The sequence below is a fragment of the Pneumocystis carinii genome, assembly GCF_001477545.1.
Source record: "Pneumocystis carinii B80 chromosome Unknown supercont1.16, whole genome shotgun sequence".
NCBI lineage: Eukaryota > Fungi > Ascomycota > Pneumocystomycetes > Pneumocystales > Pneumocystaceae > Pneumocystis > Pneumocystis carinii.
Window position 1 is genome coordinate 55,464 of NW_017264728.1, and position 14,599 is coordinate 70,062.

General features: G+C 25.8%; 2 protein-coding genes across 2 annotated transcripts; both read left to right on the forward strand.

The window, feature by feature from the left end:
* Positions 1-718: 718 nt before the first annotated feature.
* T552_03329 (hypothetical protein) lies at positions 719-11,591 on the forward strand (the record flags this gene model as incomplete). The annotated part of the gene is made up of 31 exons (XM_018371837.1): positions 719-740; positions 793-836; positions 878-946; positions 993-1,145; positions 1,193-1,251; positions 1,306-1,384; positions 1,425-1,496; positions 1,540-3,080; positions 3,127-3,316; positions 3,361-3,786; positions 3,840-6,608; positions 6,654-6,752; positions 6,796-7,104; positions 7,149-7,434; positions 7,477-7,545; positions 7,585-7,741; positions 7,786-7,985; positions 8,027-8,147; positions 8,193-8,335; positions 8,384-8,586; positions 8,633-8,829; positions 8,871-9,066; positions 9,111-9,314; positions 9,361-9,708; positions 9,753-9,879; positions 9,920-10,199; positions 10,248-10,654; positions 10,698-10,920; positions 10,963-11,018; positions 11,064-11,432; positions 11,476-11,591. The coding sequence occupies 31 exons, from the start codon at positions 719-721 to the stop codon at positions 11,589-11,591; spliced, it is 9,534 nt and encodes a 3,177-aa protein (XP_018224326.1).
* Positions 11,592-11,750: 159 nt separating this feature from the next.
* On the forward strand, positions 11,751-14,263 carry T552_03330 (hypothetical protein). Its single transcript, XM_018371838.1, has 4 exons — positions 11,751-12,054; positions 12,097-13,609; positions 13,654-14,084; positions 14,137-14,263. The coding sequence occupies exons 1-4, from the start codon at positions 11,797-11,799 to the stop codon at positions 14,215-14,217; spliced, it is 2,283 nt and encodes a 760-aa protein (XP_018224327.1). The 5' UTR covers positions 11,751-11,796; the 3' UTR covers positions 14,218-14,263.
* Positions 14,264-14,599: the final 336 nt, after the last annotated feature.

Consider the following 14,599-nt stretch of genomic DNA (forward strand, 5'->3'; position numbering starts at 1 on the left):
TAATGTTATAGATTATATAATTATTTATTAAATTTACTATATATAAACTTCGTAATTTTTTAATATAATTAAAAAATTGTTAAAAATATAGCATATTTTTTTTATTTTTTTAAAAATTAATTTACAATCATGCAAAAATGTTTTGCGAATACATCAAATTATTATACTTTTACTTTTAAATACTGTATTTTACTAAGTGACATGAAGTAAAAACAAACACATACTAAATATATTTTAATAAGCACCAAATTTTATGACTTAATTCTATTATTTTAAATAATATGTAAATAACATTTAACATTATAAATATAATTTTTATAAATATCCATAAATTTCAGAAACTTAACACTAATATTAATAAATTTACAATTATATAAATAAGATATATTATTTCATAAACTGTAAAAAATCAAGTTATTAAATAATTTAATATAATAAATGAATCTAAGAAATATAAACATATGCTTTTTTTCAATAATTCTATTATTTTATACTACAAAATATTTAAAAAAGCAATAAATAAAAATATTAAAACAACAATTAAATTGTATAAAATATACTATTTAAATAATAGTTTAGAAAATTATATAAATATTTTTATCATATTTAATAAAATTACTATTTAATAATTCTAAACGTAATACTTTTTTTAAAGCGTCGATCTTACTAATTGACAAGTTAAACCATTTCTAAGCAAAATTATGAAAAAATATCAAAAATGCTTGAGTCTCTTGCAGCAGGTATATTAGATTATAAAAAACAATATCAAATGTTACTAATTTATTATTTAAGCAATTTTAAAAAGATTTCTTGGATCATATGTAGAAAATTTTGACGTAACATATTTTTTAACTATAATAGTTTCTAACAATTATAGCCTAAACAACTAAATATTGGTATATGGAAAGGAGATGTTAAACTTAGGTACTTAAAGCTCAAAAAAGAAGTTTCTAAAGCTATCTAAATAATATTTTATAATAATTTGAATTAAGGCGCTTGATATGTTTGAACTTCCTATAAATATTTATGAGGGGTTTCTTGGAGAATTAGTTTTACAAATTCCATGGTCCAATTTGAAAAACAAGGCTGTAAAAGTTATTATTGAAAACGTATTTTTACTTGCATTTCCTAAAGATAACCAAGAAGTAAAATATTTATCTATTATTTAATTTATTATTAACATCTACAATAGTATAACCAAGAAAAAGAAAATCAGAAAGCTCAAGATCTTAAAAGAGAAAAACTAGAAAGGTATAATTATGCCTTTAAATACCAATTTATATTTCTGATTATTTTTATTTATAGAGCGGAACTTCTTGACCAGCGTATATCACGTAACAATACTCAAAAAGACCATTCGTTTATAAATAGTCTTATTACAAAGGTAATATATAAATGGTTTGCCTATGGTGCTAAGCAACTAGATTATTGATAATCTTCAAATTACAATTAAAAATATCCATATTCGTTATGAAGATAAGTTAAGCGATCCAGAGGTATACCTATAGTCATTTTTTTTCATAAATTTTAAGAATATAGCATCCTTTTTCTATAGGAATTACACTTTCAGAATTTTCTGCTATATCTACAAATGATAAATGGGAACCTATTTTTATACAAAACAACGTAGATTTTATACATAAATTAGTTACCCTTGATTTTTTAACTATATATTGGAACATAGATTCTTACTCTTTTTCTGAAAAATCATCTAGTGAATTATTAAAATGTTTTAAAGATTTTATTGTTAAAAATTGTCATACTCCAAATCATCAATTAATATTAAAACCTGTTAGCGGGATAGGTCATATTACTTTAAACAAAAATAATGTGGAAGGGTTCTCTAAAACTGACATACAGCTTATTTTTGAAGAATTAAGCATTGCTTTTAACAATCATCAATATATAAGTGCTCTTATGATGGTTGATCTTTTCCACTTTTTTATTCGTCAACAAAAATACCATCGCTTTCGTCCAACAGGTGATGCCTCTAAATCTGTTAAAAACAATCCAAAACTTTGGCTACAATTTGCAGCAAATTCAATTTTACATGAAATACATGAAAAAAACTTCAAATGGTCATGGAGTTATTTCAAAAAAAGGAGAGATCAACGCTTAAAATATCTTGATCTTTTTAGGAAAAAATTACTTGAAAAAATCGATGTAGTAGAAAACGAAGAACTTCAACAGCTAGAATATTTACTTTCATATGAAGATATTCGTTTTTATAGATCTTTAACAAAAAATAAACTAAGAAAAGAAAAAATATTATCACTTAAAAGTAACTCTCAACAATCACAAGGTTGGCTATCATGGATATGGAGTGGCTCACAAAATACAAACGATCAAAGTAAAGATGATTTAATTATGACAGATGAGCAGCGGAAAGAACTTTATGATGCAATAGAATGGGATGAAAAAAAGGAGATAGCTGAAAATTTAAATAATTCTATTGAATCTGTCAACTTAAAATTGTCTTTAAGCCTTAAAACAGGAAGTTTCACACTTATAGAAAAAACAATTATAAAACAAAAAAATATAATATCAATATTTTTTAACGATTTTAATTCAAATATTATCCAACGTCCTACTTCATTTGCATGTGAATTTGACCTAGGAGGATTAAATGTTTATGATGGAACTACTGAAAACAACATATACTCTCAGATAGTTAAAGTTAATATTAATGAAGACAAAATAAATGAGATACCTGATCCAGCTTTTATACAAGAAAATCTTAATCTAGAAAAAGAGTCACTGATTTTTGATAGCTCATCACCATTTTTCTACTTCAAATTTGAAAAAAATCCTCTTGATAGTGACGCAGATACATCGGTGACAGCAAGACTAAAATCTATGGAAGTTATATATAATCCTCATTGTTTAACTAGCGTTTCTAATTTTTTTAAACCACCTAAAAGTCAAATGGTAAGTATAGAAGTTTTAATGGAAGCAGCAAGTGCTACAGTTGAAGGAATTAGAAATCAGACAAGAGCAGGTTTAGAATTTGCATTAGAAGAACACAAAACTATTTCAGCTAAACTTGATCTTCAGGCTCCTTTAATTATTATTCCACAAAGGTTCAGAAAACATATAAAAATATTCATTTGTATTTAACTTTAATAGTTATACAGAAATTAGCAGCAATTGCATAATATTGGATGCAGGTCATATTAGTCTTGAAAGTAACTTAGTAGAAAAAGAAAAAATTAGAGAAATACAATCAAAACACAATAAAGTATATAGCCAAAAAGATTATTCAAATCTAAAATCCTTAATGTATGATAAATTTTCTCTTAAATTTGAATCTATTCAAGTAAGTAATTAATATTTATAATAAAATGTATTGAACATGTTAAGTTACTAATTGGACTATCTGTTACTGATGCTTTAGAGGAACTTAGAAAAAAAAATTGCACCAAAAATTTCAAAATTATTGATAAAACAGACATGTTTTTCTTATTAGAAATTTCTATATTGCCTAAAGCTTCAAATTTAACGAAATTTAAAATCTCAGGACATCTTCCTCTTTTACATGCATCTATATCAGATAGAGAATATAAAGTTTTAACAGAAATTATTAATGCAGCAATTCCATCTTTCGAAGAAAATGATAAAATAAAAGAAAAAGAATTTCAGAATACGCTTTCTAATTCATTTAAGTATAATAATGATAGATCAATATCTTTCAATTTTTCTCATAAAGAGGACCTAATTATTGATGATTCAGACTTTTCCGACGATAAAGAAACAGAACAATATCAAGATGCTATATGTTGTAACCAGGTTTTTTTTTCTTATATATATTGTATATATATAATATTTATCATTATATCTAGGACTTTTCTATTTTTCAACAAAAAATTTTTGAATTAAATTTCATGGTAAATAAACTACAAATATCATTATACAAAGTGAACATCGAAAAAAATAACTCAGACGAATTGCTTGTAAATATTGTTCTAGAACATTTCTCTTTACTTTTTTCAGAAACATTTTATGATATGACTGCTAAAATAATTTTAAGAAGATTTATTATTGAAGATAAAATAGAAACCAATTCGCCTATTGAATTTAGAAATTTAATATCATCGGATAATATAACAAAAGAGAATAACGAAACTACTGATCTCGTTCATATAAAATATACTAAAATGAAAACCCAATCGTCAGATTTTACTTCAATCTATAGTGATATCGAACAAAATATAAACATATCTTTATCCACTATTACGTTTGTAATAACAAGAAAAACCATTCTTACGCTCTTTGATTTTATTATTACTACTTTTGTTACTTCAAATGATGAGGATATGCAAAAGAGTTCTGTTGAGAAAAACATAGTAATCAAAAATAACCAAGATCATAGAATTTTATCCAATAAAATATATGTAAAGGTTGAACTCATAGGAATAGTCTTTATTCTTAATGACGACGGGATACGTCTATCGACTCTTACATTAAATAAAGCAGATATTAGTATTTTTCTAACACAAAAAACTGTACGTGTTGATGCAAAACTTGGAAATTTGTCATTGTCTAATGATTTTTATACGGATTCTGGACTAGAATCTGATATTAAAGAACTTATCAGTATTGAAGGAGAAGAACTAGCAAATTTTCGTTATGAATTATATGACTCTTCGAACAAAACAACGTATCCTGGTTATGACACTTTAATTTACTTAAGCTCTGGATCTATCAAAGTTTTTTTTCTTAAAGAACCTTTCAAGAAAATATTAGAATTCATAACGAAATTTGCACAAATGAAGACACTTTATGATTCAGCACGAAATGCAGCTATAAACCAAGCCTCACAGATTCAGGAATCAGTAAACAAAATACATTTTGATATTTTAATTAGAACTCCTATTATGATTTTCCCTGAAACAGGAAAATTAAAAAATGAAAAAAAGAATACCATTATAGCTAATCTTGGTGAAATATATGCATCAAATACATTTAAAAAACTAGAAGAAAATTCAAATACTATTTCTTTAAATAAAATTTCAGCAGGAATTAGAGATATTAGTTTATATTCACAATTTGAATACGAATATAATAAAATAGAAGAGTTGGAAATGCTTGATGGAATTGATATAGGTTTCGTTATAAAATATATTGAACAAGAACTTGATTCTAAAAGACCAAATATAAAGATAATTGGCTCTATAAAAGACTTAAATTTTAAACTAACAGATAGGCAATATTGTTCTTTAATTAAATTAAGTCAGGAAATTGCTCAAGTATTTTCAGACAATAACCAGGATTTGAACAATTTAGATACACAAATCAAGATTAAGAATAATCAAAAAACATCACAATCCAAAATTACCGAATTAAATTTTTCTAAAAAAAATGAAGATAAAAAAAATATGCATCTTGAAAAACCATGGACTAAATTAGATTTTAAATTCGATATCCCAATAATATGTTTAGAAATATTTTCAAACAATTTATTACCTATAGAAAACTATTCAAATTTTTCTCTAGCAAAATTTTCTTTAAATACAACAATTATTAAAGCACGGTTATTCTCTGATTCTTCTTTAGAATCAGAACTACAAATAAAATCATTTATTGTTGAAAATACTAAACTTGACAAATCTAATAAATTCAGAGAAGTAATATCTGCTATAAAGCATGATGGATATCAGTTTATGGCCAGTCTTATTATATCCGAAAAAACAGATGCAAATATTATTGCAATACTTACTGTTGATAGCCCTAAATTTGTTTTTTCTTTAGATCATATTTTTGAATTAAAGGAATTCGTTATGATAGGATTAGAGACAAATTCATCTATCAAACAAAACATTGATAGTAATTGCATTGGTAAGAATTTAAACAATATTTCTAAATCTAAAAGAAAAGAAGCGCAAAATCTAAGGAAATCATCAAAAGAGAATCAAAAAATATCAACAAAAACAAAAAAAACACCATTCAATATATTCTATAGAATAAATATTGTAGATGCAAATATAATTTTGCTTGAAAATTTAGAACATTATTCTTCAGAAGCTATAATATTGACTACAACACAAATTTTAATATCACAACAAACTTCTATGACCTTATCTATTAATCAAATAGGCATGTTTCTTTGCAGAATGGATAACTTTGAGGAAAAAATAAGAATATTGGATGATTTTACAATAGCTTTTACTATGGATTCTGAATTTCTAAATGAAACACAAAATCTAACAAATATAGTTATCGAGGTAGATCCTCTGATTTTTAGATTATCTCTTAAAGATATTATGCTAATATTAAATATTATAACTAAAGTACTTGAATATTCAAAATCAAATAAAATTACAGAAACAGATGTTAAAAATAACAAAGTTGGGAATTACACCATAAAAGAATATGATTCTAACAAAAAAGAATTTTCTGATGCAAAATCAGAGAAACTAATAGACAGAGACCTTTTTAATTCAAAAAATAACGCTAATATTATTGAGGAATCTGTTATTATACCTAAAGAAGAATTAAAAGTTAACGTGCAAGGCTTAAGACTTATATTAATTGGATGTCATCATGATTTACCTACTATTGATATGTCAATAAATAAATTTATACTATATGCCAACAATTGGTCAACGGAAGTATTGTAATAATTATAGTTACCAACTTATCTAATTTTTATTAAGTTATGCGTCAATACTAGTTTAAATTTATTTATAAATACATACAATTTTTCAAACTCTCATTGGGAACCTTTTGTTGAACCTTGGCAATTTGAAATACACGTATTAATATGTTTTCTTAATATCTTTATTAATGAAGAAATAGGTCACAAAAACTATATTTCCAGAAAGATTTTCTATTATTTTATCGTCAAGCAAAAGACTAGAAATAATTGTAACATCGAACATTATTATGACAATAACAGAAATGTTGCATTTCCTAACACAAACACAAAATACTCTTTCCAAATATCAAATCTCTGAAGCTCCTTATATGATACAAAACAGAACAGGTTATTCTATAAACTTATGGCTAAATTCTTCTAAAGATGAAGACACTAAAAAAAATATATATAAATTAAAAAATGGAGACACCATTCCATGGAAATTTGAAAATTGGAGACAAATGAAAAATGTATATTATTAGAATTTAGGAAAAGTTAAATTTAACATATATAGGACATTTTAGATGAATGTCAAAAACATTTTATTGGAATTTATTTTGAAAATACAAAATGGAATCCAATAGAAAATATTTCTATTAATTATGAAGGAGAAGAATTATATTTTCTTGAACCAAAAACAGATATTTTACACAGACTTGTGGTTAAAACTATTCTTAGTTCTGACAATATAAAACATATAACTTTGAAATCAACGCTCTCTTTAGAAAACCAAACACAAGTACCTATAGAAATAATAACCATTGATAATCAATGTCAACATTTAGAAACATATAAAATTGGTTTTTAATACAAATGAAGTTTACTTAAACTAATGTAAATAGAACCAGGTAACGATTATCCTATCCCAATAGAATCTGCATACTATCATGCATTTAAAATCCGACCAGAATGTAGGTTTTTATTAAATAAAATTAAATCTAATTTAATAGCTCATTTAAAATACTCATGGTCTTCACAAACCATAACATGGAAAGGATTATTGGAGTCACCATCATATGTAATTTCGTGTGAATCTTCTGAGAAAAAAGACGATTTGTTTAATTTTCAAATCTATGCTCGTTATGATAAATCAAATCCTTTAACAAAGTTAGTCTGAAATAATTACATTTATTCTTTATTAATAATAAAAGGGTATATCCATATATGACTATTAAAATAAGTCCTCCGATTATTATTCAAAATCTTCTTCCATATGACTTAAATTATAAAATTTTTGATAAGAATACAAAATCCACGTGGCAAAACTTTCTAAAAAAAAAAGAATCTAGTTATATACATACAGCAGATTTATCTCACATACTTCTTATGGGGATTCATATTCAAAACACAGGTATCTATATAAATAAACCTCTATTTTTAGCTTATCTGTAGTCTATAAACCTAGCTCATTTTTTGTCATTAATACTCCTAATCCTGACAAAATTAGGAGAGAAACCAAAATAATTGTAGAAGATAAAGATAATTTGAAGCTTCATCTTTGTTTATATTATTAGTAAGTACATTCTATCTTTTTTTTGCAATGTTTTTAAAACAATAGTGAAATCCCCGATAGTGGAAAAGTATTTCGTGTTACAATATATTGTCCTTACCTAATTCTTAACAAAACTGGTCTTGATATTCAAATAAAATCAAAATTATTTTTACAACAAGCAAAAATTGCAGCAGGGCAGTTTTCTATTGGTATAAATAATTAAATTAAAAATAACATTAAATGTTAATAAATCATAGGCCCTCCTCAAAAAGCGGTTCCATATATGTTCTCATATGGAAATCATGATAGAAAGAATAGAGCATTGATTAAAGTTGGAAATTCAAACTGGAGCAAACCTCAGAGTTTCGAAGCCATTGGAAGTGCATCAGAAATTGTTTTGAGTTCCATTGAACAAAAAGAAATACATATTGGTATTGTTGTTAAAGAAGGAGAAGGAGAGGTAACATATATTCGATAAATTATTATTTATTAATATGAATTAAAAGTATAAATTAACAAAAATTGTTAATCTAACACCAAGATTTATCATTAAAAGTGGTCTTGACGAAGATATCAATATAAGTGAACCCAAGTCATCAAACATAATGACTTTATATTCTTTACAAAAAATGCCATTATATTTTATGGAAAAAACATCCGAAAAACAACTAATTTTACGTTTCCCAGGAACAAATAATGAATGGTATTTTAATTGTTCGTCTATTTATTTTCTGAAAAAAATAGGTCTTCTCCGTTTAATATTCAAAATTTAGGAAGAGTTCACATAAAATTATCTAAATATAAAAAGACTCAGCAGCTCATTAGAATTGAAATAATGTTAGAAGAGGCGACAGTATTTATTCATTTGCTTTTAGAAAAAAATAACTGGCCATATTCCATTCGCAACGAAAGCGACATTACTTTTACTTTCTATCAACCAGTATTTATACCCTTTTTATATTTATATAATTTTATCGAAAATAGAACCCTTATTCTTCTCTCAATAATGATAAAAAAACTAAATCTTTGCACAAGGTTAAAACGTATCTCATTCCTGGAAAAAGTGTAATGCCATATTCTTGGGATTATCCTGCTTCAAAAAATAAAGAATTAGTATTTTCAGCAAATGGTAAAGAAAGAATAATACAATTGTCAGAAATAGGAAGCTTGGCTCCTATGAAAATTCCTGTAAGTAATTCATTTATACTATTTTCTTTTTTTTTATTTTTCAAAGATAAATAAAGAATTATATAAAACTATCGATATTAATGTTATAGCAAATGGGCCTTCACAAACATTAGTACTGAAAAATTCTCAAGACGGAAATATTAATAAGCCTAGAACAAATATTTCAAGCATTTCAACATTAACAGATAATGCTAGCTGCAAAAAGGGATTTCAAATAATTAATCCTAGTGATAATATCACGTATAAAGCAGAAGTCAAGCTAGAGGGAATTGGCATTTCTGTAATAAGTAATCGCCACTTTGAATTATGTTATATTACACTTCGAGATTTAAATTTAAAATATACCGATTCTCCTATATCTCAAAACTTTGATATTATTATAAAATGGATTCAAGTAAAATAACACATTTGATCTTTTTTAAAATAAACTATTTTTAGATTGATAATCAATTATACGGAGGTATTTATCCAATAATATTATATCCGAGCGTAATTCAAAAGACGGGCAAAGAAATGGATACACATCCATCATTTCATTCTTCATTAATTAGAATAAAAGATGATTGTAAATATAATCCTTCTTTTTAAACATCTAACTTTTATAGCCTATGGAGTTATATATATAAAATATGCAACTATACTTATTCAAGAAATGACATTAGAAATAGACGAGGATTTCCTTTTTGCCTTATTAGACTTTACTAGACATATTGGACAGTCTGATATAGATCAAGAAAAAGAAATACTTTGCGACGAAAATCTTGAAATCCCAGAACCTCAAAAAAGTACTTCAGGAACAGAAATGTATTTTGAAGTATTACATATTCAACCTGCTCAATTAAACCTTTCTTTTGTTAGAACTGAAAGAGTAAACGTGGAAGACAAGTAATATTTTCCAGCATAAAATTATAATTTTAAAATAACAAATATTAGAACATCTTCAAAAAATCCATTTTTATTTTTCTTGAATGTGTTAACAATGGCAATTGGAAATATAAATGACGCTCCTATTCGTTTAAATTCCTTATTAATGGAAAATGTTCTAATGTCACTACCATTATTAATACAACACATGCAAAGTCATTATGGTCAGGAATTTTTTCATCAAATTCATAAAATTCTTGGTTCAGCAGATTTCCTTGGTAATCCTGTTGGCCTGTTTAATACAGTAAGCTCTGGAGTTATAGACATATTTTATGAACCATATCATGGTTTTGTAATGAATGAAAGTGCACAAGAACTTGGATTTGGACTGGTTAAGGGGACAGCAAGTTTTGTAAAAAAAACTGTTTTCGGTGTTGCAGATAGTGTATCAAAGTTGACAGGAAGCATTTCAAAGGGTAAAAAATATTATCATTAAATTCAAAATAATAAAATAAAAAGGTCTTTCAGTAGCAACAATGGACAAGAAATTCCAAAATCGTAGAAGATTAATTCAAGGGCGAAATAGACCAAAACATGCTTTGTATGGTGTCGCAGCTGGCGCAAATTCTTTTGTTTCCAGCATAGCAAGTGGAGTAGAAGGTCTTGCCAGAAAGCCCTTAGAAGGGGCAGAAAAAGATGGCGCTGCTGGTTTTTTTAAAGGTATAGGAAAAGGCATAATTGGGTATATATTTTCATTTTTCCTAATTATTTTTAATATGCATAGACTTGCTACTAAACCCGTTGTTGGAGTCCTTGATTTAGCAAGTAACGTTACAGAAGGTAAGCTAATTTGTCATTTCTATATAAATTATTTAATTTCTATAGGAATTCGCAATACTACAACAGTTTTCGATACAGAAGGAATAGATAAAGTTCGCTTAACAAGATTTATAGGAAAAGATGGTGTAATAAGACCATATCTTCAAAGAGAAGGAATGAGAGATATTTTATATTTAGTAAATCTAATATATTTAGCTTTTGGATTATTTTTACTAAAACAAATTAATAATGGTCGATATTTCGATGAAGAATACTTAGCACACTTGAATATTCTTGAAGGCACAATATTAATGGTTACATATACAAGAATAATGATGATAAGATCTAGAAAACTTAATGTTGAATGGGAAATTCCACTTTGTAATATACAGACTATATCACTTAAAAAATCAGGAATCATTTTAATTCTAAGAGGTAAAACTATCATTATTTCAAACAGTTAACCTGAATGAAATAGATGGAGTTAATGGTCCTTTTATTCCTATAAATTCTACTACTAGCCAAAAATTTATATTTACTAAAATTGGTATTGCGGTACAGGAATATAATAAGAACAATAAGCCTATAATTTGAAAATATCTCTCCATGCTTCATAGTCGGTTATATATTATTTATATATTTCTATAATAATTTAAACACGTTTATATAATTTTCATTTATTATTTTTAAATTATTTATTTTTGGTTCACTCGATTATCAAAACTTTATCAGGAAATGATAAAACTGTTTTAAAAAATAAATAATAGATATTAAAATTATAATAATTATAATAATTCATATGAATACAGTTTCATATGACAAAGAATTAAAAACCAAATACGGGAATGTTGTACCTCCAGCAAAATCTTTACTTGATACCACAGAATTTTATGATAACCAAGAAAAAAATAGATTAAGCAATTATACAGACTCGCAAATATTGCCTCTTATTAATGAACAGGATGACATAGGAATGCAATATCTTAGTTCTAATGCCGTGTTTGATTCGAAAGAATATGAAATACTATCATTAGAGGATGTGGAAAAATTAAAAAAAGTAAGATATATTTTTTTCAATAAATGAATCTAAAAAAACAAGGAAAAACATGTATTACTTAATAGAATAGAAACAGTACGGAGGACATTGGCTTTGGAATCAAAACTTCGAGAAGCTGCACAATCTTTATCGCGTCTTCATTCTAACAGAGGAAAACGAATATCGCGTCAAGTTGAAGACCAACTACTTATTTCAAATAGCAAAATCGAAGAAGCGGCAGAAGAACTATGGCGTCTTCAGAAAAATGAACACGAAATTTCTATTCGGTTATTGAAACATACAGCTGGAGTATTAAGATATGCTTTGGAAAAGCATACAATGAGTGGACATGTTTCTAATCTTCTTCAAGAAAAAAAACCTATAGATTTATATGATTTTGGGGAGCTTCATTTTTATAGATCTATCAATAATGCAGAACTTTCAGAGAACACAGAATCTAGAAAAAATAAAATAAACGATAACATATCATATACTTTAGCTGAAATCCAAAAACGTCTTACAATATCAAATAACCAATTAAAATCCTTTTTAGCTGGAGGGAAACATATTAATAATCAATATACAGAAAATCAATTACATCTTAATTATAATTCAATAGATGTTCTAGAAATTTTGTCAGAATTAGAAGATACTATATGTAATGTACACCAACAATATTTAGAACTTAAAGAGGCATCATTACTTCAAATAGCAGAGTTCCAAAAAAATTATAAATATATATGGGATAAAACAGATATCGAAGATTGTCCAATAAAAAGCTATTCAATAGAACATGGACAATTCTCGATAGATAGTTTGATATCTCGAGTAGAGTTACTTACTTCGGAATTATCTAAAAGCAAAAAAATGTATAAAAATTTACTTGAAAAAGAAAAAGTCCAAGAAGAAAACAATATGACAGCTATAAATTCATTAAAACTGGAATATGAAAATAAAATTAACGATTTGGACATAGATCTTTCAAAAGCTAAAAAAACCATTGGAGAATTCGTTGTACGTGAATCATCTATATCATCCGAACTATATGATGCAAATGAAAAAATATCTGAATATCAGCAAATAATAGATTCATTGAACAAAGAAATAGAGATTACTAAGCATGACAAAGAAGATGATTATAAGAAATGGAAGGATGATCGGGAAAATCTAGAAAATATAATAGAAGATTATGCTAAGCAATTTAAAGATAACGAAATTAAATTTCAAGAACTTAATGATAATTACTCTAACCTTTCAAAATCCCATTCAGATTCTTTATCCGATTTTCAAAAAAAGATTAAACAAAAAGAATCAACCTTAGAATTATTACAAGATGAAATCTCTAAATTACGAAACATTAATGCAATACTTGAGGAAAAAATACAATCTCTTCACTCTCAATACAAAGATGAACAGCTAACATATGAAAATAAAGCAAACGAAACAATAAAGAATCTCGAAAACGATATTGTTAAATTGTCAACTGAGATAACTATATTAAAAACAGAAATTGATACTATATCCAATTCAAAGCAACAAGAAATAGAAAAAACTATGATTACACAATTTGAAAATGGTAATAAAGATATAATGAATTAAAAAGAAACTGAAAGACTGTAGAAAATAATTATATAAATGAAGAAACAGAAATATTTGAATCATCAAAATCATTACAAGAAAATAATTTATTGGAAATAACGGAAAAAAATAAAATGATGTCAGAGAAAGAAATTAATCTAGAAAAGCGCTGCCAACTTCTTCAATCGGAACTTAATGGAATGTTGAATGATTTTGAACAAATTACACGGAATATGTTAGACTTTGAATCGGAAAGAACCCATCTTGAAAACACTATCGATACCTTAAAAGAAAAATGTGAAGAACTTGAAGGTCGATTATCTGATAAAAAAATACAATGGCTTGGAAAAGAAAATCTTTCGCCTAAAAAATCGAACACAGAACATGATGAAGCAATGAACATTGCATTACTTCGAAAAGAATTCCGAAAAATGGTACAAGAAATAAGAGAAGAACATTCAAAGAAAATGAAGGTAGATATCATAATAAAACATAATACTTATAACAATTTAAAACACACTTTAGGCAGAGTTGGAAGAACGACGTAAAATTGAAAATGCTCTTCGTCAACTAAAAAAAGATATGATACAAAACAATCATATATAGTATCTATGATATATTCAAATGCTAAGGAACAGTGTATATTCATAAATAAGTATGACTTTAATACTTTGTTATTTTTCTAGTACAATACGTATACTTTTCAAATAACTCGTAACAATTTCTATTATATATATGCTGTAAAGCTATTCTTCTGAATATGCTATTCTTGTTTGTCTCATTAATATACATATTATAAGTAGTTATCATTTCTAAGATAAATATTTTAATTTTTCATTTAAACGGATTAAAAAACCTATTTACAAAAACACGATAATTATAAATAAAAAAAGCAACATAAATTTAATACAACTAAGATCAAAAATAACTAAAAGCTTCAAAAATATTTTTTATTTGGAATTAATATCAGGAAAAAGTAAATATATAA

Coding starts and splice junctions, on each gene's coding strand:
- T552_03330 (XM_018371838.1), top strand. CDS start 11,797: ATGAATACAGTTTCATATGACAAAGAATTAAAAACCAAATACGGGAAT. Junction 13,610..13,653: donor GATTACACAATTTGAAAATG/GTAATAAAGATA, acceptor GAAAGACTGTAG/AAAATAATTATATAAATGAA. Junction 14,085..14,136: donor AACATTCAAAGAAAATGAAG/GTAGATATCATA, acceptor AACACACTTTAG/GCAGAGTTGGAAGAACGACG.